The sequence below is a fragment of the Monodon monoceros genome, unplaced genomic scaffold (assembly GCF_005190385.1).
Source record: "Monodon monoceros isolate NGI ecotype Baffin Bay Population unplaced genomic scaffold, NGI_Narwhal_1 Super_Scaffold_15, whole genome shotgun sequence".
Classification (NCBI taxonomy): Eukaryota; Metazoa; Chordata; class Mammalia; order Artiodactyla; family Monodontidae; genus Monodon; species Monodon monoceros.
Window position 1 is genome coordinate 56,698,969 of NW_021703771.1, and position 22,895 is coordinate 56,721,863.

Here is a 22,895-nt window from a genome sequence, read left to right on the forward strand (position 1 = left end):
GGGGGGGGGTGGAGGCGCGGGGCTGCTTTTCCTGCAACTTGTTTACGCCGTGCTTATACTGGGGAGGCAAAGAGGGGTCCGAGGCGGGGCCGCCGCCCGCCTCGCGCCGCGTGCGTGTGCCGTTCCGGGATAATGGGTTTTACACACTAGCGTCCTGGGCCCGGCGGGCCGTCCTCGCGCCGCGGCGGCCCGGCGGGGGGAAGTAGAGGCCGGCGGGGGTGGGGATCGGGAAGCGCAGGAGCCGAGGCATCCGCCGCGCGCCCCGCGAGCTGGTGGGGCGGGTGGGGGGGGGGGAGGAGCGGGAGGAAAACTTGTGAGCCCTGGCAGCGGGGGAGGGGGCGCAACTTCTGTGCTGGTGGTAAAACTTTAATTACCTTGAAAGAAAAAGGCCCTCCAGTCTCCCCCACCCTTTCTGGTCAAAGCCCGGCCCAAGCGCGACCGTGAGAGAAAGTTTAAAAGCGGGCACTTTCCTCCCCGCCTTCCCCGCGGAGGGGTGGGGGTATCTGTTTGTCCGTATGCGCTCGGAGAGAGGTGGGGGTAACGAGCCGCCCTCCGGGGTCGCGAAGATCGTGGCTGTTACCCCACCCTTACACGGGGAGACGAAGGTAAACGTCGCTTCGGTTTCCCTCCTACCTCCCCCCTCCCCGCTTCCTTTTCCTCCCCCTCCCTGCCGATTTTTTGAGGGGACCCAAAAAACGGAGTCTCTTTCCTTATGCAACTTCCTCGGGCGCTGTGAGCACGGCCCTTCCCCCTCCCTGCATCCCTCGGCCCGCTCCTCTACCACCTCGGGTCTACCGCCAGAAAAATGCGTTAGAGATCCTTCAGAGTGCACCGAAACAAAAATAGATTTTTGATTGTTCTGAGTTTAAGTTCAGGGAAACTGAGATGAGAAATAAGAATGGGGCGGGGGGGGAGCGGCTGGAGCGAGTGCGTCGAATATTAATTTTGATTTTCCTAGAGGGTTGTTTGTAATAGCTTTATCGGTTTGGGGAGCCCGAGAGTCTCTGTACTGGCTAGCTCGGTCGCGTGGATTTTTGCGCAAGTTTTTAGAAAAACACTGACTCTAGTAGAGCATTTCTCCGGAAAGTTTCAAGTGCAGCAAAATAGCGAACGTACAAAACTGGCCAAGGGGAGACCTCTAGTGGTTAAACGCATCTTTTTAAGTTCGGAAGGCCGAGAGCAAACTTTGGCCTTTACTTTTAGCTACGTAGTCCGTTCAGACGTGGAAGTAATTAGACGACCCGAGCGAGCAGCCAGATGTTGTATGAGAGGATGCTCATCAGAAATAGAAAGTTTAGTACATTGGAGAGCCAATGAGATCTGAGGACCCAGACTCTACAACTTCCACTCTTCATTACTTCTATGGGAAAAAACACTTTGCTTTTATTCTGGGATTTGAGATTGGTCACTCTCTGGATTAGAAGCAATTTGTTTGTTTTTTATATTTATCGTTGTCTACACATTTGATCTACTTTTAATCAGGAGTCACAGCGGATAATTTCATTTGAACGTTAATAAAAATGCAAAGTGCAATTTGTGTTTAAAACTTCGAAAAAATGAGAAAGACCTTTGGTTGAAATGTGCCTTTTATGTGAGCTGATCATTTTATTCTCTAATAAATATAATTTAAGGCTAGTATTTAGTTTCTTAAACATACAGTTATATATAGTCATAAAATAAATGGCCCCTTTTAGTGCTAAGAGTGTAATTTTGTTTCACTGCAAAATACATTATTTCTGAACGCTTTGTATAGTTTGTGATTTAAACGCTTAAATATTTGATATACGGACAAAACTTGCTTACATAGAATCTATTCTTTTGCCAGTGTGTGTTCTGCGTAGTAACTTTAGTTTTAAGAAAAGCAATGAGAGAAATGGAAGTTGAACCAAATGACCCTTGTAACTTTCATCTGCTTGTCATACAATGGGAGAGACTTTAATGGGGGAATTTAGGGGAGGGCAATGATATAAATGATAAAATCTAGTTCATCTCATCCAGAACTAGTTTGTTTTTTTTTTAACATATCAAGTGGTAATGTATGAAATTATGCAATAAATCAGCAATTCAAAATTTATACATATTAGTTGCGGGTTTGAAGGGGTTTTTTTATGACAATATTTTGATTTTATTTGTCCTCCTTTTAAATCAATGCTAGACCTCCGGAAGAAGTGTTGAGGGTGGACGACAGTCTTAAAGACCATCAGACAGTTATTTCTTCACTGCAACTAGGTAAGAGTTGCATGTTGAAACAAATTCCTTGATATACTTGCAAATGTTAAAAGCTGCATTTGGGGATGAGGGAGGAGAGTGTGGAACAAGGTTGGCAGAAAAACATCATTTTGTGAGGGCCGCTTTGAATGCATGGAAGTCTTGACACTGAGTGGGCTTGAGGCTCTAATTAAAACATTAGAAAAAGTTAAGAGATTGTTCTGGATAACCTTTGGACTGGCTTTTTGCTAGATTCTTAATTCACGCTCCAATTGCACCTGTTTTCTGCTGAAAATAAATAGTTTTATTGTTTGGAGTTGAGAAAGTGGGACAAAGCAATTGTGAACTAATATAACTGTTGTATAAGTACACAGTGATATGGAAGGTTCTGGAACTTGGTAAAATTTTGTAGGTGAAATTCACAACAAGATCTTTGGGGATATTTAAGTAACTTATATTCTGTGACTCAAGTCCAGTGGTGGTCTGACTTGCGCCAAATATCGAATCATAGGTTATAGTGAGTTTCCAGTGTGTTAGCATAAACTTGTCAACTTTTAAGCATATCACCACAGGGAATACAGCTGTTGTCCAGTAAAGATCCCTTTGGTAATTTTGGAGGGTGCTGGTTTGTCTCCAATGATCCAGGGCCTACTTTCAGGACAAAGGTCATTCTCAGGCAAAGGGGGGCCCTCTCTGGGTAGAGCATCAAAGTACATTTGTTTTACTGTAGTGCTTTCTACTATGTATACCTTCTTTCTTTTGATCTTTCCCTTTCTTTTTCTGCCTTTCATTTTCCTTCTCTGTCTTGGGTATTAAAGGAGTTACTAATTCTTGTTTGGCAAAAACAAAAGAAAACAAAATAAATTAGCAGGACTAATAATCCCTATTGAGTCACCTTATAACCAGGGTAGATGTGGTCTCGATGTCATAACTGAATAAATACCAATATAAAAATGATTGTTAAAAGGGAATTTATTGTCATTTTCTGCTTGTGGACCATCTTGAGTAGTATAATTTAGCGAAATAAATAGCTGTCCACGTAGGTGAGGCAGCAGAGACAAGGGGGCAAGAACAGCTTCAAGAAGATCACCCAGACTGAAGTAGAGTTCAGGCAGAGTGAAATGTGTTTCCTAGGGTGGTGAGTTTCATGTTTAGATGTGCTGAGTGGAAGACAGTGATTATTTTTTCTTCATTTGGGGAATCACTGTGAGTGTAGAGAGAGTACTAGAATAGGAATCAGAAGACAATTTAGCCACTAAATGTACCACTTCGTGTAAGTCACTTTAACTCTTTCAGCCTAGATTTCCCCATCTGGAAAAGTGGAGCAACAATGCTTGCCTTGGTTTCTTTGTTGAAGGGATCAAATAAAATAAGGTTTTGAGCGCTATGAAGAGCTATTCAGATGTTTGAAATGGTTGTCATATTACCATTTCACCTTAGCCACGTTTTCTGGAAAGGGCAGGAGGTAGGTTTTTAAGAGCCGAACGGAGTGATTTAATTCCTGGCTAAAATTATTAGATTAGTTTTTGGTGTATATATTATACGGACTTGTCACAATACTTCTGGGGGATATTTCTTTTCTATAGGAAATTAGTAGTTTCTCTTTTACAACTTTGGCTCCTTGAGAGAATGGACCATGTTTTTAACATGGTGTTGAATACGAATTGATATTTATTTATCCCAAACTAGTCATTTGCTAGGTAGGAGTAGATGAAATAAATACTTTTAAATATAAAATGATGCCAAATTGTGGAAATGGTAGGGTGATGAAAGTAGAAGGGTTGGTGTGAGGGGAATTCATGTGCTGTAATTAATAGTTTAGTTGTGTGAATCTGCTGGGAAATGAGGATGAGAAAATAGGTAACTGGAGTAGTAAGAATTTAAACTCTCAGGGCCAGAAAATGGGTACTGCAAATGACTGGATTTAGGGGAAGCTACCTGTAGGGCTTTCCCCCCCCCCCCCGCCATGTTTTCTAGACCTCTTTGCTGCTTTATTCTAATTCTAATCAACTGTTATCTAGATAGAAAAAAGAAAACCACAAGTACTATCTGTCATTGTTTTCAATTTGATGATACTGAACTTGACAAACTCTGAAAAGTTTTAGTTTATCTCACTTCTCTTGTAAATTATCCAATCAATATGCTAAGAACCCAAAAACCCAATAGTGAAGGAAAGAAAAAATATATGTCCTGTTTAATTCATCCCTGAGGAATTGAAGGTTGGTTCTTGAAAAATTCCACTGGTTTGTTTTGTTTGGTAGTTTATTTCTAAGAAATACATATATCAACAAAAGCTGTTTATAATAGGATGGGAAACTTACAAAAGAAGTTACTTTATGTGGTGTGGACAAGGGTACCTTTGGGGTCCCAAGGCTGGGTAACCTGAGTAATCTCTCTAGCGATGTTTCTACTAGTTAACTCATTTTTATTGAGCTCTTACAGTGCTGAACACTGAAAGACTAGGTCTTTGCCCTTGATGAGTTCCCTACACGCTTACCCCAGGAGTTTGATTTATGAAGTCGAATTGAAAAAAGCCTTTAAGAGAAGTCCTTTTGTAGGAGACAGGGTGGTTTGAAGGAAAGAACAAGGACTTTTGAGAGGAACTTGTATAAAGTTGGGTGATCCTGGATGTGGCTCCAGTTTCTTCCTCAGAAGTGGACTTATAGTTAATGACTTGGGTAGTGATTAGAAGAATTACATGTGTATTATAATAAAACCTTTTTATTATTATTTACTAGTCTTTCTGTAAGTCAGTGTTTTATGTCAGTCCACAAATATTTATGGATATCTATTTTGTGTAAGTCTCCATTGGGAAGTGCTTCACATAATGAATACTTAGAATAGGGTGAAGTGAATGAATTTGTTGAGGCTACAGAGAAAGCAACAGTCTTTGGCCTCAGTGTGTTCATAATCTAGTTGAGGAGATAATCTATACACATACAATGGTAATTACCAAAACAAAGCCATGGTTCAGTGCTGGTGAAAGGTAGATAGAGGTAAGTACTGTGGTGGTACTACTGGATGTGTTTCCTAAGGTAGGGTCCTGGAAGGTAGGGTGCCCTCTGCAAAACACTGTGAAGTGTTGATATGGTCAATGTAATTGTGTATTGAGTGCCTCCTGAATGTCAAGCATTAAGCTAGATATTTTATATTCATTCATTGATTCACTCATTCATTCATCTAACGAAAACTTACCGAGTGCCTTCTGTATGCCCAGGTATTGTTCTAGACACTGAATATTATCCCTAATACTTTCACTAACCTTGAGCATTTGGTATTATTAATTCTCTTTTAGAGCAAACTGGTGCTCAGAGATACTTAGTAACTTGTCTTAGTTCATATCATGTACTTTGAAAGGGGTGGGACCAGGGAAAATGACACTGGCTTTTGTTTTGTTATGTCTTTAACTTTCTAATATTCCAAATAGTAATTCTTAGAATATTTCTAAGAAAACACATTTCCAGATTAATGTATTTGCTCGTATACGTTGGTTCGCTAAGATGAGCAATAGCAAACAGGTGTAAGAAAAAATTACGGGAAGAAAACACTATCTCTTCACTTTCCTCTTTTTTTTTCCTTTTTTTGAAAGTTGGGGAAAGACTGAGTTATACTGAAAAGAACACCTTGGTCTAGTTCATGGCCTTGAAATGATCACTAACTGTTAATAAAACATTACTCAGATTAGTTTTGGGAATTACTAGGCTTATATATAAATAAGATTTCACTTGTTCTGTATAGGAAGAGACCTGATAAGGCAGTAGGGTGTGTTATCAAAAAGTGTAAATCAATCAATCATCAATCAAAAGATTGGGACCTAAATTTACCATTTTGTGAACTCAAAACATGATGGAATTTATTGTGATTATAAAAGAAGAAAATTAAAATGAGGGATAGAGATAATGGTGGTGAGAAGCTGGGGGTAGGGAGGAATGTAGTGTTAGGATCAAAGTTTAATAAAGATAACAGGGAATATGACTAAGAATATATTCACCAAAATACGATAACTACTGACATTATACTCTTTAACCAGAAGAGTAGGCCCATTTACAAAATGAAGTGAAGAGCTTTTGATTCATTGGGCGGTTCTGGATTACAGTGGGAGTCATATAATATTTCTATCATCTGAGTCGTGGTCCATCAAGCAGAGCTTTTGTCTGACTTAGAAGGATGCTCCTGCAGGCATTGATTATAGGGTGATGGGCTGTTTCTCCTTTGTTTTTGTTTGTTTGTTTTTGTTTTGTTTTTTACATTTGTATTGAGGTATAGTTGATTTACAATGTTGTGTTAGTTTCAGGTGTACAGCCTGTTTCTCCTTTGTTGAAACACCGTCATCCAGTACATTTTTTTGAGTACCTGCTGTGTGCCAGGCCTTTTCAAGATTGGACTATAGCTTTATGTTATGTGAAATTTTATAGAATTAAACCAGTTCAGTTCCTAAAACACTTTTAGTAGGATGGTTCAGGCACCAAAATCAGTTGATTATTTTTCTCCCATCTGTTAACACTGCTTGAACCCTGAACTGTGAATTGAAATCCCTGGTCTGGTTGTTAAATGGTCTTAGATAATTTCACCCCATTGGTTTGTGGTCTTATTTGGCAGATTGGAGGCCTAGCTGTTCAATCTATTGATAAGGAGTTTAGCTACAAATGGTTATCAGGGTAAGCCCTGTAGACGTGACTTCTGTGACAGAAATAAAATCTGGTCAAATCTAATTTATCATATACAAAAGAGAAATCAAGTGTAAATCTTTTAATTCTAGCTCTATGTTCTATAAAAATATGAAGCAGAATAAGAAAACAGATACTGCTTTTAGCATTTAAAAAATTACGAAGTGAAATAAGAAAAAAGAACAAGATACTACTTTTAGTTTTCTTTTTTAATTTAAGTTCATGCATATTTTGCATAAGCAGGGAGATATCTGTGTGAGACAGGTTCTTGCTCTTTTTATTCCCCTGAATCCCTCTAATGGGTGTAAAATTTCTATTATTACGCTACTAGTGTAATATGTTGATGACATGCTAGCACTTTTCAGGATATTTTTGCCTCAAATTGAGATATAGTCTGTACACTGAAAATGAACTTCAAATAAAAGCATTTGAAGAGAGTGTATTAAATATGCTGTAAGACTGTTAATGTCAGTTTGTGATTTCATTTTCTATGTACATTTTTTTTTCTTGAAAGGCATTTTTAATTTTCTGTTCCTCCTTCAGAGGAAGTAAGTAGGTTAGGCCACAGGCTCTCAAATAATTCATCCTTCTTACAGTAACAAACGGAAGGGCAGGAAGTTGAGATTTCGTAAAGGTTGCCTTCAGTGACTACCCCTTTGCATGTAATCTCCGTGGCAGAAAAGGTAGCAAATCAGAGAAACCATCAATACGTTATAACTAGGGTCATTTTCATTAAAACATGACCAGTAGATGACTACTGGTGGTGGGGGGGTGTTTCTGAAAAAGTATCAATAAGAAGGACTGTCCTAATAACTGATTTCATATTTAAAGGAAGGCATCTACTATATAAGCATATATATGGACAGGAGACCCAGATTCTCAAGGATTTGTTCTTGATGCTACCGAGATTTCAATTCTCACATTGAAATGATCTAGAGTTTTACCTGCCTAAAAATCTATGAACTTGGGCCCTCAGGGCAAAATTTCACATCTCTCCTCAACAGATCTCAGTTCCAGTATGTGTGCGGTTCAGAGTTCTTGCCAGTCAGGGCGAGTAGAATATCAAAGCTGGTATCTGTCATGCTTGATTTGAAAGGAAATTTTTTCTTTGTAGCAAAATGTGTTTGTTGAGAGATGCTTCAGGTGTGAGTTTAGATTTTTCTCTTATCCTTAAAAGCCTGTTTAAGAGGTTTGAATTTAACTTCTTTTCATGTATTCTTCACTGACACTTAAATAAGGAAGGTTTCTTGGAGCAGGAATGTTATCCTTCTGCCAAAGAGGTAAATAAATGCTTAGCAGCCTCGTTGTTAGTTAGAATTTTCACTGGAGAATAAGAGGTAGATGGACAAATGAAGATCGTTTCCTGATTTCCTCTGTCCCCAGTGCCTGCCCACAACTAGTCTGTTATATTTTCCCCTTCTATTTTATTCATTCATCTGATAAATTTTTATTGATTCCTACTGTGGATAATCACATGGGATAGCGAAATGAAGAAATCCAGTTTTCTTTCCTCCAAAACCTCCTGTAAGTAAATGATCATGATATGATGTAATAAGTATTATAATTGGGGTATAGATTCTGCCTTTCCAGCCCCTCTTCTCCTGGCATCTTACGTACACATATTCCAGTACTTGTACAGAGAAGGACTCACTGTAGTCATTTGAGTCCCCTTTGGAGAGGATCCATAGCGTTCATCACTCTTTCTCCTCCTGGCCTCTTGCTGCGATCTCTTACGGTGCTTTCTGTTGGCCTCTGCACTAGCTTTCCTGAAAGCAGGTCCTGGAACCGCAGTTGGTATGCAAGGAAGCTTTTATGCCTCCTCAGCAAAAATGTCACAGTAAGGTTGCCAGTGGCTTAGTCTTGGGTCGCTGTTCAGAGATTATGTCTTTCATACTTTTCTCCTTGTTAACATGTTCTTTATAAGAGCCTGGGAAAACTAATACTTATTGACCTTTCATCAGCTTCCCAAATTCATTTTGAAATTTTATTTGTCCATGAAATCCCAGAATCCTACCACAGTTCTTAACTTCCACTTTTCTCCACCTTCACCCCTGGACTCTTAAGAAATCAAATAGGACTTTGTGGTGCAAAGGTATTGACTTTTGCAGAGTTATCAACTCCTCTGCCCTGGGATACTTCAGACATCTGGTAAACCCATGTTTGGAGGGAATGTGGACACTGAAGAGCAGCTTGTTTCTTTTCTTCAAAATAACCGTAGCTGTTGTGGACTGAGTGTCCAAAAAGTACAAACCACTTTAACATGCATGATTAAAACATTTTTTAATCCATATGAAGTAGATATTTCTATTTCATTTTTTTAGATGAAGGAGCTGAGGCTCAAGAGAGGTTGGGTACCCTGCCCAAGATTATACAGCTAGTAAACTGTGAAGCCAGGATTCAACCCAGGCACTCTGGCTGCTATGCTTTTCACCTTTACATTAGACTGGCTTCTTTATTGACTAAAATACAATGTGTTGGGCAGTATGGTATAGTTTGAGGGGCACTGTCTTGGGAGGTAAAAGTCTGTTTATTGGTTGGGTGATCTTTTCTTATCTGTAAAATGAGGCTAAGAATTCTTGGCCATCTTAAAAGGTAGCTGTGAGGGTCAACTAGTCTAGTATTGGTAAGAGCCTTTAAAATGGCAAAGCATAGAAGAAACCCTCCGGCTCCAGTATGTTTGTGTCTCTGGAATGGGTTAGGCTTATTGGCTTTGTGTGACTACCCCTACATGGCCGTGTACTTGTGGGTATGTGGGTTCCCCCGTTACAGGCTGTGTACCTCTCTGGTGTCATGAAAGTACATAGGAGGCCATTAGAGAATAAATCAGAAAACCATAGATAGACCTTAGGAGGCAGAGGTTTTGCCTTTCTCAGGATCACTTTCTCCAGCCTGGACTCTAGGTCCTGAGGGCATTCCCCAGTGTTAGACACTACAAATCTCAACACATGGATGCAGATGGCGAGCTCAGCCAGGAGGTAGCACCTCCGTAGTTGACTCTAACCTGAAGATGAATAAATTCTACCCTGTAAAATACTGCCTGCTCTCATGTTGTTTCTTGAATTTATTTTCTGTAACTCAGCATCTTCCGAAAAGGGGATTCCATGGACCTCGCTATACTGTGATAACAGAGCCACAAGGCTAAGTGACTGTGGGAAACTTGGGCTCAGACAGCACTACACAGATCGCTGCGCTGCTGCTGACGTGCGCCATCCGTCTCCTAAAGACCCCGGGGGGGGGTTACACATCTCCCTCACCACAAAATTTTATCACGGGACGTGCAGAAATGGTCTAAAAGTTTTGAGGGGCAGACTTTGAGAAATGTGGCCCTAGCCTTTCATCTCGTCCTGTTTACATGCCTTAGCCTGGTGTACAGTGTGGTGCCAGCCCAGCATGGTGGCCAAGAGAGCCTGGCCTTTGGGCCCGACTCCCTGCCTACACAACGAATCCTTCTCTATTACTTCAGAGGTATTGTTCTATGAAGAAAGCTAGTCATTTCTGGAGCCATGTAAATATAGGTATTATTATTATTAACAATGAAACATGTACTTTTATGTAGTGATCTTGACATCTTCTGATGGAGCTTTGAATACAGGTGGCTTACTATAAGAGATGCCATTGAAATAAAATGAAGGGAAAGGGGAAAAAAAAAGCCACTGACTAATTTTTTGAGATCACAGAGCGACTCTCATGAGCGCAAATAATTGTTAAACCAGGTAATTAGAGCAGAAAGTTAAGATTTTATTGGCGGCTTACTATGGGATAGGCACTGTGCTGAGGTATTACCTGGCTTCTCTCATGTAATCCTCACCATTGCCCAATGAAGAAAAGTTCTATTATTTGCCACATTTTACAGGTGGGGAAATTGAGGCTTCAAGGGATTAGTTGGTCTTATGTCACAGAATAGGTAATTGTTAATCTTTGGAAAGTGAATTGAAGAGAGGAAAGGAAGGCTGTGGTTTGTTTAGGAAAGGGAGAGGGATGGAAAGAGGAACTTGAGAGAGTGTGGCAGGTTTTGAGGATGATGCATGACGTGTGTGATTTGCATCTGTCTATGAAAGGATGACCAGGGGCAGGGTGAGTGGGGATGCGGAGGCCCAAAACAGTTTTATACGCCACTTTAATAACGTGTTTAGCAGTGGGCAGAGGCCTTCTTGATGATATTACCGAAGACGACGCTTAGGACGTTTTTGAGAACGTCACAATGTGCCAGAGACAGCGTTTGGTTAGCGATCGATGATTTCTACAAAGTACACCAAAAGCCAGCTTCAGTTGATGGTATTAATATGGGCATCAAAGCAACAAGGCGTTGGATCCCCACAGTGGAGGCTGACTTTTCTTATTGCCGTCTTACTCTTCTGCATAGCTCTCACTTTTGTTTCTTTCGTGGTCATGGTTTTAGGGTTAACATTCCTGACTTACACTTCACAAAAGATAACATTGCCCTCTTGAACCCCAAACTGATGAGTTTAGTCCGTTGACACCAGGCACTGAGATCTCAGCCCCGGCATCTCTCTGAATGACAGAATTTAAATCTGATTCTCAGATGCTGCTTCTGAGGTCATGTCTACCCCCGTTTTACAACCACTACCAGCTCTTGGCCTTGTCACCTCTGTAACTTAGTTTTGAAAAATGCACCTGTTAACTGTAAAGCTGTAAAATGGAATTCTAAAAAAGCAACTTCACGTAAAATTATTAAAACTATTTAACTGGTCTTAGTGAACAGTAACTAGCCGTTCTTTTAAATACTGTAATATTTTGAAAACAATAGTTTGAGCAGGCATGGCCAGGCTACGGTTAGTACACTTTCTTTAGTAATCTTTAATTCTCACCTTATCTGCAGATCCAGACTTTTGGTTTATAGGCAAGGCCCACTCTCTCACTTTATGTTGGGACGTACTAGATTGGGTTGCTTATCTTTCAGGGGACTGTTCTCTCCATCACAGCCCCAGGCGGCCTCTTCACCTTGAACTCGCTGTAGAAGTGCAGCCCTGGGGGAGTCTCTGCTCCCACTCTGAGCCACGATTTTATCCTCTCCTGGTAGATGTGAGGGAAGGAATCATATGAAGGGAGGATTGTGAAGGACTCTGTTTATCTCCAGTCAAAATAAGATACAATAGATTCTTGACATTTGTGAGGGATACAGCCCAAGACCATCGCCAAGCCTCAACCTGAAAAAAGTCATTGTAGTGTGTAATTCCTCCCTTCAAATTACTAAAGTATAACTGAAAAATGTAAATGATCTCTCTAGACCTTAAATACTTATCTCACTTGATGAGCAAATTTTGTACTGTCGAGAGCACTTGTTGAAACAAATTCACACATCTTTTCTACTTATTTCCTTTTGGAGCATTTGGTAGTTTTGTTCACATAGTGTGTCTGAGTCATCATTGCATTTGACATTTCAGCCTTTGATTTATCCGAAACTTCTGTTTTGTGGCTGGGACCTATCACTTTCATAAACATTTCCGTATTCTCCTCGTTCTGTCATCAACACTAGAATCAACTAGCACTTGCTTTTGTTTCATTTCTTAACAAGAAACAAAGTTTTTATCACTTAATTTGCAGTGGTCATAGCACTCAGACAAAGCACTGTGACTCAGAGCACACCTGGACCTTGGCCGGGACTCTCAGTTTATGGAGTGTTATTCAGAATCATGTCTCTGCAAAATGGCAAATTACTAAATGTCATGGGAACTTCAGCTGTCACTCAGGAATGGTAGAAACCATAAATAGTCTGTGAATGCCAAGGTTCTACTGTATGTTTTTGATACCTCAGTGTGGAGAAGTGAACCCGACCCTTTCTCTTTTCACCCATCTGTGGAGCTGATACATTTGCATATATAGTTAAATACCTACTAGTTAAATTACCCAAGAGCTTTGGGGAAGTTGATTTTCCTAGCACCTTCTAGTCTATAGCTTCATTTGTTGGCATCAGTAACAAGCTAAGTATTTTTCATAAGAAGACGTGCCTTTCAAAACATGGAGTACTTTAAATAAATGTGAAACAGGATTTTAAAACATTTTTTTTTAATGTAACTTTTTTTCTTCGAAAAACCCCACACGTTTAAACATTCAACAGGTACTAAAGGGTACACTACACAGAGAGAAGGTTCCCTCCCTTGGTTGTCTTTCAGCCAGTCGTTGCTCCTTCCTGGATGCAGCCAGTGTTACCAGCTTCTGACAAATCCTGGCAAAGATAGGCTATGCATATATAAGCAATACACGTATTTATATATACCCCATTTGTTTTACACGAATGGTAGCACACAGTTTTTATACCTTGCATAAAATTTTAGTATTAATAGTATCTTAGACCTCTATCTATATCAGAATGTGAAGAGTTTCCTCATTGTTCTTTGGGGTTTTTTTTTGTTTTTGTTTTTTTATTTATGGCTGTGTTGGGTCTTTGTTGCTGCGCGCGGGCTTTCTCTAATGGTGGCGAGTGGGGGCTACTCTTTGTTGTAGTGCACAGGCTTCTCATTGCGGTGGCTTCCCTTGTTGCGGAGCACGGGCTCTAGGTGCACGGGCTTCAGTAGTTGTGGCGCGCAGCCTCAGTAGTTGTGGCTCGCGGGCTCTAGAGCACAGGCTCAGTAGTTGTGGCGCATGGGCTTAGTTGCTCCGTGGCCTGTGGGATCTTCCCGAACCAGGGCTGGAACCCGTGTCCCCTACATTGGCAGGCAGATTCTTAACCACTGCGCCACCAGGGAGGTCCCCCTCATTGTTTTTTAACCATTGTATATGGCTGTACCACAACTGTCCTTTACTGATGGACAGTCAGGTTGTTTCCAGTTTTCTAACATTACAAACAGTGCTATAGTCCATGAATCACCTTTTACATTTTTTTATACATGTAAGTATCTATAGGATAAATTTCTAGAGGTAGAAGGGCTGAATTGGAGGATATGTTCTTGAAAATTGATCTCCATGGAGGTTGGTTCAATCAATAGTGCCACCATCGGTATATGAGAGGGCTTGCATCTCCATATTCTTATAACATAGGATTTTTAAATGTAAGGTGTTAACTAATTTCATCACCACCTAATGTTTCTAGATTACTAGTGGTACATGGTAGGCTAGGGCTTCCAGAGATTTCTTTGCATGAGAGATGGAGGAAGTGCATGCATTCGATACATGATTCCCAGGGAGAGTCAAGTTGCACAGCTTTGGTTTAGAGACAAGGAGCGGTGCAGGAGAGAGAGAAGAGGTAATTCTGATGACAGTGTTAAAATGTCATTTAGTCTGTCCTCCAACCCTTTTGCTGAATTCTTAGGGCAAGGAAATTGTAATAAAAATGAGTAAAAGCTAAAGTGAACTGTTTCACAAAAGAGGGACTTTGGGAGTATAATACATTTGCATTGGTGCCAACAGTAATGGTCTTCACCTTCAGTAAAATTATCAGCTCCTTGATGAGGCATCCGCAATGGGCATCGGTGGGAGCACATTGGGTGTCAGTACCCTTGATATTAGCCATTGTCAGCCATAACATAGGTGAGTGGGAATCAGAAGCTGCATGGATGCAGTTGCTGGATATCTGATCTCGAAAGCTGTCCCTTTTGACATCAGCAGTGGCTGGAGACCATTAGCATTTAGAAGAGGTTAGGAGAAAAGTGGTAGATCTTGGCTAATAACACAGAGGACCCATCATGGTACATATTTAAGATACTTCCTTAGGAAATCTCAGCAGCATTAACAAGAGATTTGGGGTATGATTTTCTGCAAATGAGAAATACTGTTTGTGACTTGTATTGTGAGTGACCGTTATCTACCTGGTTTTCAGGCCCGTGGAATACAGGTTACACGTGGGATGATGGAACAGTACCAGGTGAAATTTAAAGAAAATATAAAGCATAGCATTTCTAAGTACTAAAAAAAAAAAAAATTGCTTAACTCTTAGAAGCACAATTTGTTGAAGTGAAAAGGCTTTGTATGTTTGTATACAAGTGCACACACTTACAGAAGATGAAAAAGGAGGACGACTTAGGGTGTCATAAAACCAGCTTCTGTTCAAATAATATTGGTTGCTGGTTGTTCTACCTGATTAGGAGATGGTGGGAAAATGCCTAATCTATTGTAGCTGTTCAGACTTCATGCGATAGTGAAAGTAGCCAGTGGCTTCAAAATTGGATAAAGGAAAGGACAATGTAGTGAATATTTTTATGCTATAATATTTTATACAAAATGTCCACAAGCCTTAGAATGAAACAATGGATGGAAACAATTTTTATAAATTTTAGATATGTGCTTGCAGGCAGAGTATACTTTGTAACATTACCAGTGTTTTGTATAGCAAAAGCATATTCTAATTATTTCCTAAAATATGTAATAAACATTTACTGCAGCTTTTGTACAGTGATAGCTTTTAGATTACCCCGATTTTCTATTCCTCCTCCTGGTCACAGACAGCATTTTTGCTCTTGTAAATTTCATACATTTATGGTTTTTAGGTAGGAAAAGACCAAAAATCTATTTGTGTTGAATATGTGTCTCAATGACATTTTGTTAATAAGCGTATATTTGATGGCACTTTACTAAGAAGGATACATGTTGTACTGATCTACATAAATCGAGAACTTTGGACCTAGTAAACTGCTTTCTGGACTTGCTGTGTTCCAAGGAGTAAAATGGGGAAAAGTAGGCTTAGCCAGATTCTCAGAGGGGGTAAGACTTTGAGACAGCACAAGACGGTGGTTGAGAAAAAAGCCCAGGGTTGGAATCAGACTGACCTGGGTTAAAATCCTGGGTATGCCACCAAGTGTGGTTTCGGGTGAGTTACTGAACTCTGCACTTTTTTCAGTGTCGACTAGAGGGATGATAGAACCCATCTTTCTGTGAGAAACAAATAAATGAAATAGTTTGTCTAAGTTTTCTGATGTTTTGAATGCTTTTCTGGAAGAAGATGTGATTGAATTAATAAATGAAAAAATTTTCTTATTAAAGGATCACTCAGGTTTTACCTGGTTTATCCACCAGGGGGAAAATTATTCTGTCACTCTACTATCTATCAGGAAAAGCTGCCACTCCTACCTTAGAAAGTCAGGTTTGTTGCTGATCTTTATGTATTTAGTGAGGTAGGAGTCATAGAGGACTTCAGTATGAGTCTTAATTTATTTCATATTTTTACTATTTCTTAGATTAATTCTTCCTCCGGCCTTTACAACCTATTTCCTGTTTTGAGGATTAAGTCTTAATGATAAAGGAAGAAAGAATATTGAAGCATCTAGTAAACTCCAACAGAAGATAGCTATACTTCAAAGAAACACAGGGTTTTGTTTTGTTTTTTTCCTATTGACTATTTAAAATGTGGAATGTAGTGTAATAACCACCCTGGACCCTTCACTCGTCTTTATCTTCACAGTTCCAACATGTTGCCGGTCTTATTTCACCATTTTACCCCTTAATTAATTTGTAGCAACTTCCTCACCTTATATCACTTCATTTCACAATTTCAGCTTGTATCTCTAAAATACAAGGAAGACCTCCTCTCTTTAAAGTATGTATCATCATCATCCCTCAAAAAAAAAGCAATGGTATTTCTCTAATATCATCAAATAGTTGGTATTCATATTTCTCCTCCTGTCAAATCATCTTTTTTCTTTTTTTTTTTTTAAGATTTTTTGATGTGGACCATTTTTTTAAAACTTTATTTTTATTTTTGGCTGCGTTGGGTCTTCGTTGCTGCGCATGGGCTTTCTCTAGTTGCGGTGAGCGGGGGCTGCTCTTCATTGCAGTACGCGGGCTTCTCACTGCGGTGTCTTCTCTTGTTGCAGAGCACAGGCTCTAGACGTGCGGGCTTCAGTAGTTGTGCCTCGCGGGCTCTAGAGCGCAGGCTCAGTAGTTGTGGCACACGGGCTTAGTTGCTCTGTGGCATGTGGGATCTTCCTGGACCAGGGCTCGAACCCGTGTCCCCTGCATTGGCAGGCAGATTCTTAACCACTGCGCCACCAGGGAAGCCCGATGTGGACTATTTTTTACAGTCTTTATTGAATATGTTACAGTACTGCTTCTGTTTTATGTTTTGGGTTTTTGGCCCCGAGGCATGTGGGGTCTTAGCTCCCCAAGCAGGGATCAAACCCACACACCCTGCATTGGAAGGCGAAGCCTTAACCACTGGACTACCAGGGAAGTCCCTAATAATCTTTTTTAAAAAAAAAAAAAAAATTTAAATCAGTGTTCAAACAAGATCTATGAAATGCAGTATTGCGATTGGTTAATGTCTCTTAATCTAAATTTCAAATTTCCTCTTTCATTTGTTTATTAGTTATTCCTTACAATTTTTTGTGTGTGCCGAAAACAAGTTTTTAATCCTGTATAGCAGTGGCTTTCAGACTTTTTGGTCTCAAGTCCCTTTTATGCTCTAAAAAATGAAAAACCCAAAGAGCTATTGTTTGTGTTATATGTATCAATATTTACTGCCTTAGAAATTAAAGTATATTGGTTATTTATTATGACTTATAACATAGTAAACTGATTACCTTAGTACGTATAAGCACAGTTTTTATGAGCTATAATCACAGTTTCCAAAATTTAAAAGAAAAGGTGAGAGAAGTAACACTGTTTTACATTTTTGAAAATCTCTTTAATGTCTGCTTAATAGAAGAGAGCTGGATTCTAATACCTGCTTCTCATTCAGTCTGTTGCAATATTTTGTTTTGGTTGACGCATATGAAGAAAATCTGCTTCACACTGGTATGGGGTTGGAAAATGGAGGATTATTTTAAGTTTTTCATTTAATGATGGACACTCTTCTTTAATATTACACCAAAACTTGACATGTGGTAGTTTCTTAAAGGTTAGTTGCAGTGTGCAATTTGAAATCCTATCAGTGAGCTTTCTGTACTCTGTCACATTAAAATCCATCAGTCTGTGTTGCACTTTGAATGGATCCTTTAGCCGTGCACAATTTTGTAACTGTAAGCATTGGTCATTTGGAAAAATCACTTCACTGAGTTATGTAGATCTTCCAAATGTTGACATATTTCATTATGAAATATTTTTAAAAATCATATTCATGAATATCACCACCCATCTCCTTAGAAAAGTCTGTAGCTTTTGGGAAGCTGTCAGGCTCATGGTGGTGGATACAGGTTTTTCAAAATGCTGAAATTGTATCATTAGTAACGAATGCTGTCAGTGTGACAGAATATTTTCCAAATATCTAAACTTGAATAAACATCGTATTTTAGGTAAAAGTGGGATTCCATAAAAAAAAAAAAAAAAGCAGCTTGTTCAGCTTGCATCTCAAACAGTTCACAAGTGCTTTCCCTTGAGGCGGCGTTGGTATTTTGCCATGCCCCCGAGCACTTTGTGCACACTTCTGTTTCATCACACAGAGTATTAAAAAGATGTATATTCAAATATCGATTTAATAACATTTATTATTTTACTTCATCAAAGGTGGTTTTTAGTGAATCTGACATCTGTTTACTGTGAGTGCATGCTGCTGAAGAATAAAATGACTACTGCAGCTGGGTGCCACAGCTTCAGCAGTTTTATCCACTACTGCTTTGCACCATCAGTGTAAATATCAACATAGTGAAGAAGGCAAATAACGTGTTAATATTTTTATGAAAGTAATTTTGACTCCTTGGACCTTTTGGAAAGGTCTCAGCGTTCCCAGTACAATCCATGTTTTGCTTCTTATGTCTTAATGGTGTGATTTCACATGTCCCTTTGTCTCTGGTATTTCCTGTAAATAGACTTGATCACAACAGATTTGATTTAGTTTTTCCCTGGCAAGAATACTTCATAGATGGTGTTGGGTTGGCAGGTATTCTTAGAAGGCATTGATGATGGTTGCTAGAGTCATTATTTAACGGTTGCAAATGGCTATGTTTCAGTTCTATCATTCCTTCTCTATTTATTAGCAAGAGTTTTTTTTCTGAAAGGAAACTTCTTCTCACCAATGATTTGGTTACCCTGAGATACAGTTTTTATCGATCTCATGCAATATGGGCAGGATAAGTCCTTGTTTATTTTTCCAAATAATAAGATGGTTGGTTCCCTTGTATAATCAAAAGGTGATCAATGAGGTGTTCTTGGTTGGTTGGTTTGTTTTGAATATCGTTGTGAACTCATAATGATTTAAACTTATTTGATGTGTTTCAATTTACTGCAGCTAATATCCTTACTTTGGCCAACAGAAGCCTCTTCAAGTTTGCTTCTGAGTCCCTTTGGTATGACCTCTGCTGTCTTTGATAGCTTCCTTGCTTTTTTATTTGATAAGATGTTCCAGGCTCACCTTGCACATTTCCTGCCACCTCTGGGAAGGCCTGGGAGAAATGGCATTTAGAGACCACAATCTGAATACTAGGCTGTTAATTACTATTGATTGGTGGTTGTTTCTAGAGTTTGTCAGTGGGCAAAGCTAGAAAATATGCATATTTTTTAAACATAAAATGCATCATGAAATTATACAGATACTTCCATTCAGATTTAGGACCCATTGATCTTCGATCACTTGTCAGTGACACCAACATAATTATTTATTTGTTTTATCCCATACCACACAGACAGCGGTTTCAGAATAACAATACTACCGCCAATGGATATATGATTACGAAAAAGTTTGTTTTGAAAATGAAAATTAAGAGCATTATCACAGTGTAGCTAGCCAAATTGGTTATCTTAACATAGCCTAATTGTGTTTGCTGTACATTTTGAGACTGTTTTCCTGTTTCTCAGAACATCAACTTGGCAGATATTTCAACTGAGTTAAATAAATCAATTTCATGAAAGAATCAATCATACTGTATATTCATTGTATTGATAGAACAGACTTACCTGTCAAATTTAGCGTAGATGGCATTCAATAATGGACTGAATTTTCTTGTTCTTTTTTAAAGTCTAAATGGCCTCTTTTTCAACATTTTATACTGGATACTATCCTTTAGCCACACCTACTCTCTTTTGAATGTCTTGGGGTGGGGGGAACTCCTTAGAGGGTGAAGAATTCTATCCATATGTCATCATGATTTTTTGTTCTAAGTGAATATGCTATGAAACAGTGAATTCCTCTTCTAACAATAGCAAAAATTTACCATGGCACTTTTTGTTTAACCTAGAACTTTTATTAATATATTTTCTCCTGTAATTTACCATGGATTGCACTAGGAAAAATATGTTTGAAGCAATTATTTCTAAATCTCTGGATATGGGATATTATGATCAAGAAAATTATGTAATTAAGGGAAATTGAAGCAATGACTATTAAAATAAAAACTGATTTGTATGTAGAATATTTAAGTGATATGCCCTTTTATCCTTTTCCAGGTTAAAAAAAAATCATGACTGAATCTGCCTCTAGCACAAGTGGTCAAGAGTTTGATGTATTCAGTGTTATGGATTGGAAGGATGGAGTAGGTACATTACCAGGAAGTGATTTAAAGGTAAGCTGTCTTTATTACATAAAATTGTGTGTGTGTGTGTTTATTATTAAAATGAATTTGAGCACATATGTGAAATAAGGATTAAAAGCATTAAGCATAGTGGCTGTAGTTTTATATGATGCTTGGTCCTCAGCATCTCAAGATGATAAACTGCTGGTGGTTTGGCAGAAGCCTTTGTCAACTGGGGTAGGGGACTTAGAAGTATCTCTGCAGTCTGTACGCATTTTGTAGAAATTCATGTATAGCTTCAAGGAAGATGGTTTCAGGTTTTAGTCTATCAGGATGGCCAATAAATGTAAAAGTGGTAGACTTAGAAGGTCTAGCTTTGTATATTTTTTGTAGTAATGGGCTTTGTAACTTGAAGTGAAAAACCACACTCCCTGTGTCCTAGTTTTCTTATTTTAAAACTGGATAATGTTAAAATATTGAATAAACAGGACTGTTCACCTCCCTTAAATTATTTATACTGTGAACTGTAAATATGGATTTTTGTGTAATCACTTTTTCAGAAGCTGGTCCTTCCTGTAAATGAGACCGCTTTTGTATAGCTGAGAACCCTCCTCAGAGAGCACTGCTTCAGTCTGCTCCTTTTCTAGGTGCTCAGCCTGCCCCTTTTCCCCAGCCCCCCAGAGCCACTCCAGGACCACATCTGCTGCACCCTGGGACAGGGTTGTGCAAGCACTCACCTGGAAAGTCAGCCACCCCACCTCTCGTTTCTAATTTGCTTTTGCTCTGATCCTGTCTCTGGGACCTTGAACCTGTCCGTGGCCCTTTAGACTTTGTGTTTGTACTTAGTCACTCAGGTGTTTGAACATCCGACCTCCCTAACTGGCCGTCTCTTGGCTTGCCTTGCTGATGCTTGGCGTTCTGGCCTGTTCTTGAATAGAAATTCCTTCCCCCTAATATTGACTTCTTGGAATCCAATCCCTTTTAATGGCCACTTGACAAGTATCTGAGCCAAAACTGTTCTAGTCCATCCTCAGTGGTGAGATTTGGGCAGTTCACCTCTTGTTGGAAAAATACTTAGATTTTAGTTGGTTTAGGTTTAATTAAGTGCAGTGTGCCAACACATCTATCTGAGTTTAGTTTAACAAAAATATTGCAGTGAGGTTTAGTGAAATATGGAAAGGAGATTCGGTTTTTAGTTTTAGTTCTATGTGACCTTGAACAAGTCAGTTAATCTCTTTGGGGCCAGTTTCCTCTTTGGTAAAATAAGGAATTAAATGAATGCCAAGGGTTTTATCTTCTCTAACATTCTCCAAATGTTCATCTGGATTAGATATGATGGAAATAGAGTGCTGAAATTTTTGAGAAAGAAAAACTCTTCAAGATTCTGATAGTGTCAGCCACATAATTAGCTAAATGAGCTTTGTTATTTAAATTCTAAGTTTCACAATCTTTATCTGTAAAATGGGGTTATAGGATCTATGTCATAAGCTGGTTGTAAGGATTGAAAAACATAATATATGTAAAACTCTTAACAAATTGTATCTTTTCTTGCTTTATGGTATATTATGTAAACTGCCTTTTTTTTTTATTGCTTCAGCGTCTTATTTTTCTTGTACATCTTTATTTCTTCTGAATGGCTTATTTTTTTTCCCATGTAGGTGGATGATGAAATTTATAATTTTTGTTCAATTAGATTTTGACAATAGAGTGAAGTCTCCATCCCTAAAAAATTTAGATTGCCTAAAGGTTTTCTAAGCAATGGATTTTAGGAATTAACCTATTACTTTTATAAAGGTAATCAGATAATTAAGCCACTTAGTGGGTATTATAATCTGGGTTATTTGATTTGACTTTTAGACTCCTCTAATTACTTGGGTAATTGCCATGTATCCAATTCACTTTATCTGCTGTTGACAGATACCCTATTTAAAAAAATAATTTAAAAAAATTTTCTACTTTATAACCCTTTTTATCTGAGGAGATTCAAAGACTAGCCAGTTGATTATATTGCTTAGGATATCTGATTCATTTGCTCCTCGTATTACGATTTGAGCTGCCTAAGAGAACTGATTCAGCAATTGATTTTTCATAATTAAGTTATTGGAAAGAACTTTGAATAAATCATGCAGTTTACTCTCCCGCATCATGCTCTGCCTGTTTGACACTGGAAGCTTCTCTTTTTTAATGGGCGAAGGCATGTGGCTTTCTTAATGTGCGAGCCCTAAGACAACCCAGCTGAGGTTAATTCAGCTAATACATAGAAGTTGGTTTCTTATCATGGGAACAGGTTTTAATATGCTTCAGTTTATTGCCATTTTGAAAGAACTTTTCTCTGTAAAAGCCTCATGAACTGCTGGCCAGTCAAGTGATATCGCTCTTCTGCTTAAAATCCTTTAGCAGTTTCCTGTATCCTTCGTGATAAAGTTCAGACCCCTTAAGTTTATCACAAGAGTTTTTTGGTGGTCTAGCCCCTACTTTCCTCTCCAGCTGCATCTCATTTCACTCCTCTGTGCCACCCTGTTTCCAGCCCAGCCAACTAGCTCACACCTTGGTCCCTTTTTACTGGTCCCTGTTGCTGGCATCCCCATTCCCCCCTTCACACTGGGCTAACCAACCCTTATATAAAACAGAGCGCAAAATCTCCTTATTTGGGTGCAGTAGCAGAAAGAATAGAGAATTTATTCTC

The 22,895-nt window shown here is 39.0% G+C and overlaps 1 protein-coding gene across 5 annotated transcripts in view; it reads left to right on the top strand.

Annotated features, from left to right (window-relative positions):
* Positions 1 to 22,895, top strand: part of L3MBTL3 (L3MBTL histone methyl-lysine binding protein 3) — a 118,224-nt gene that overhangs the window by 1,133 nt on the left and 94,196 nt on the right. For 4 of the 5 annotated variants that reach the window (XM_029224027.1, XM_029224022.1, XM_029224025.1 and 1 more), the window contains exons 2-3: positions 2,156 to 2,229; positions 20,145 to 20,260. In XM_029224027.1, the coding sequence (XP_029079860.1) occupies positions 20,159 to 20,260 (102 nt within the window). In that variant the 5' untranslated portion in view covers positions 2,156 to 2,229; positions 20,145 to 20,158. The remainder of the gene's footprint in view (positions 1 to 2,155; positions 2,230 to 20,144; positions 20,261 to 22,895) is intronic. The other variant, XM_029224023.1, reaches the window with a different exon arrangement.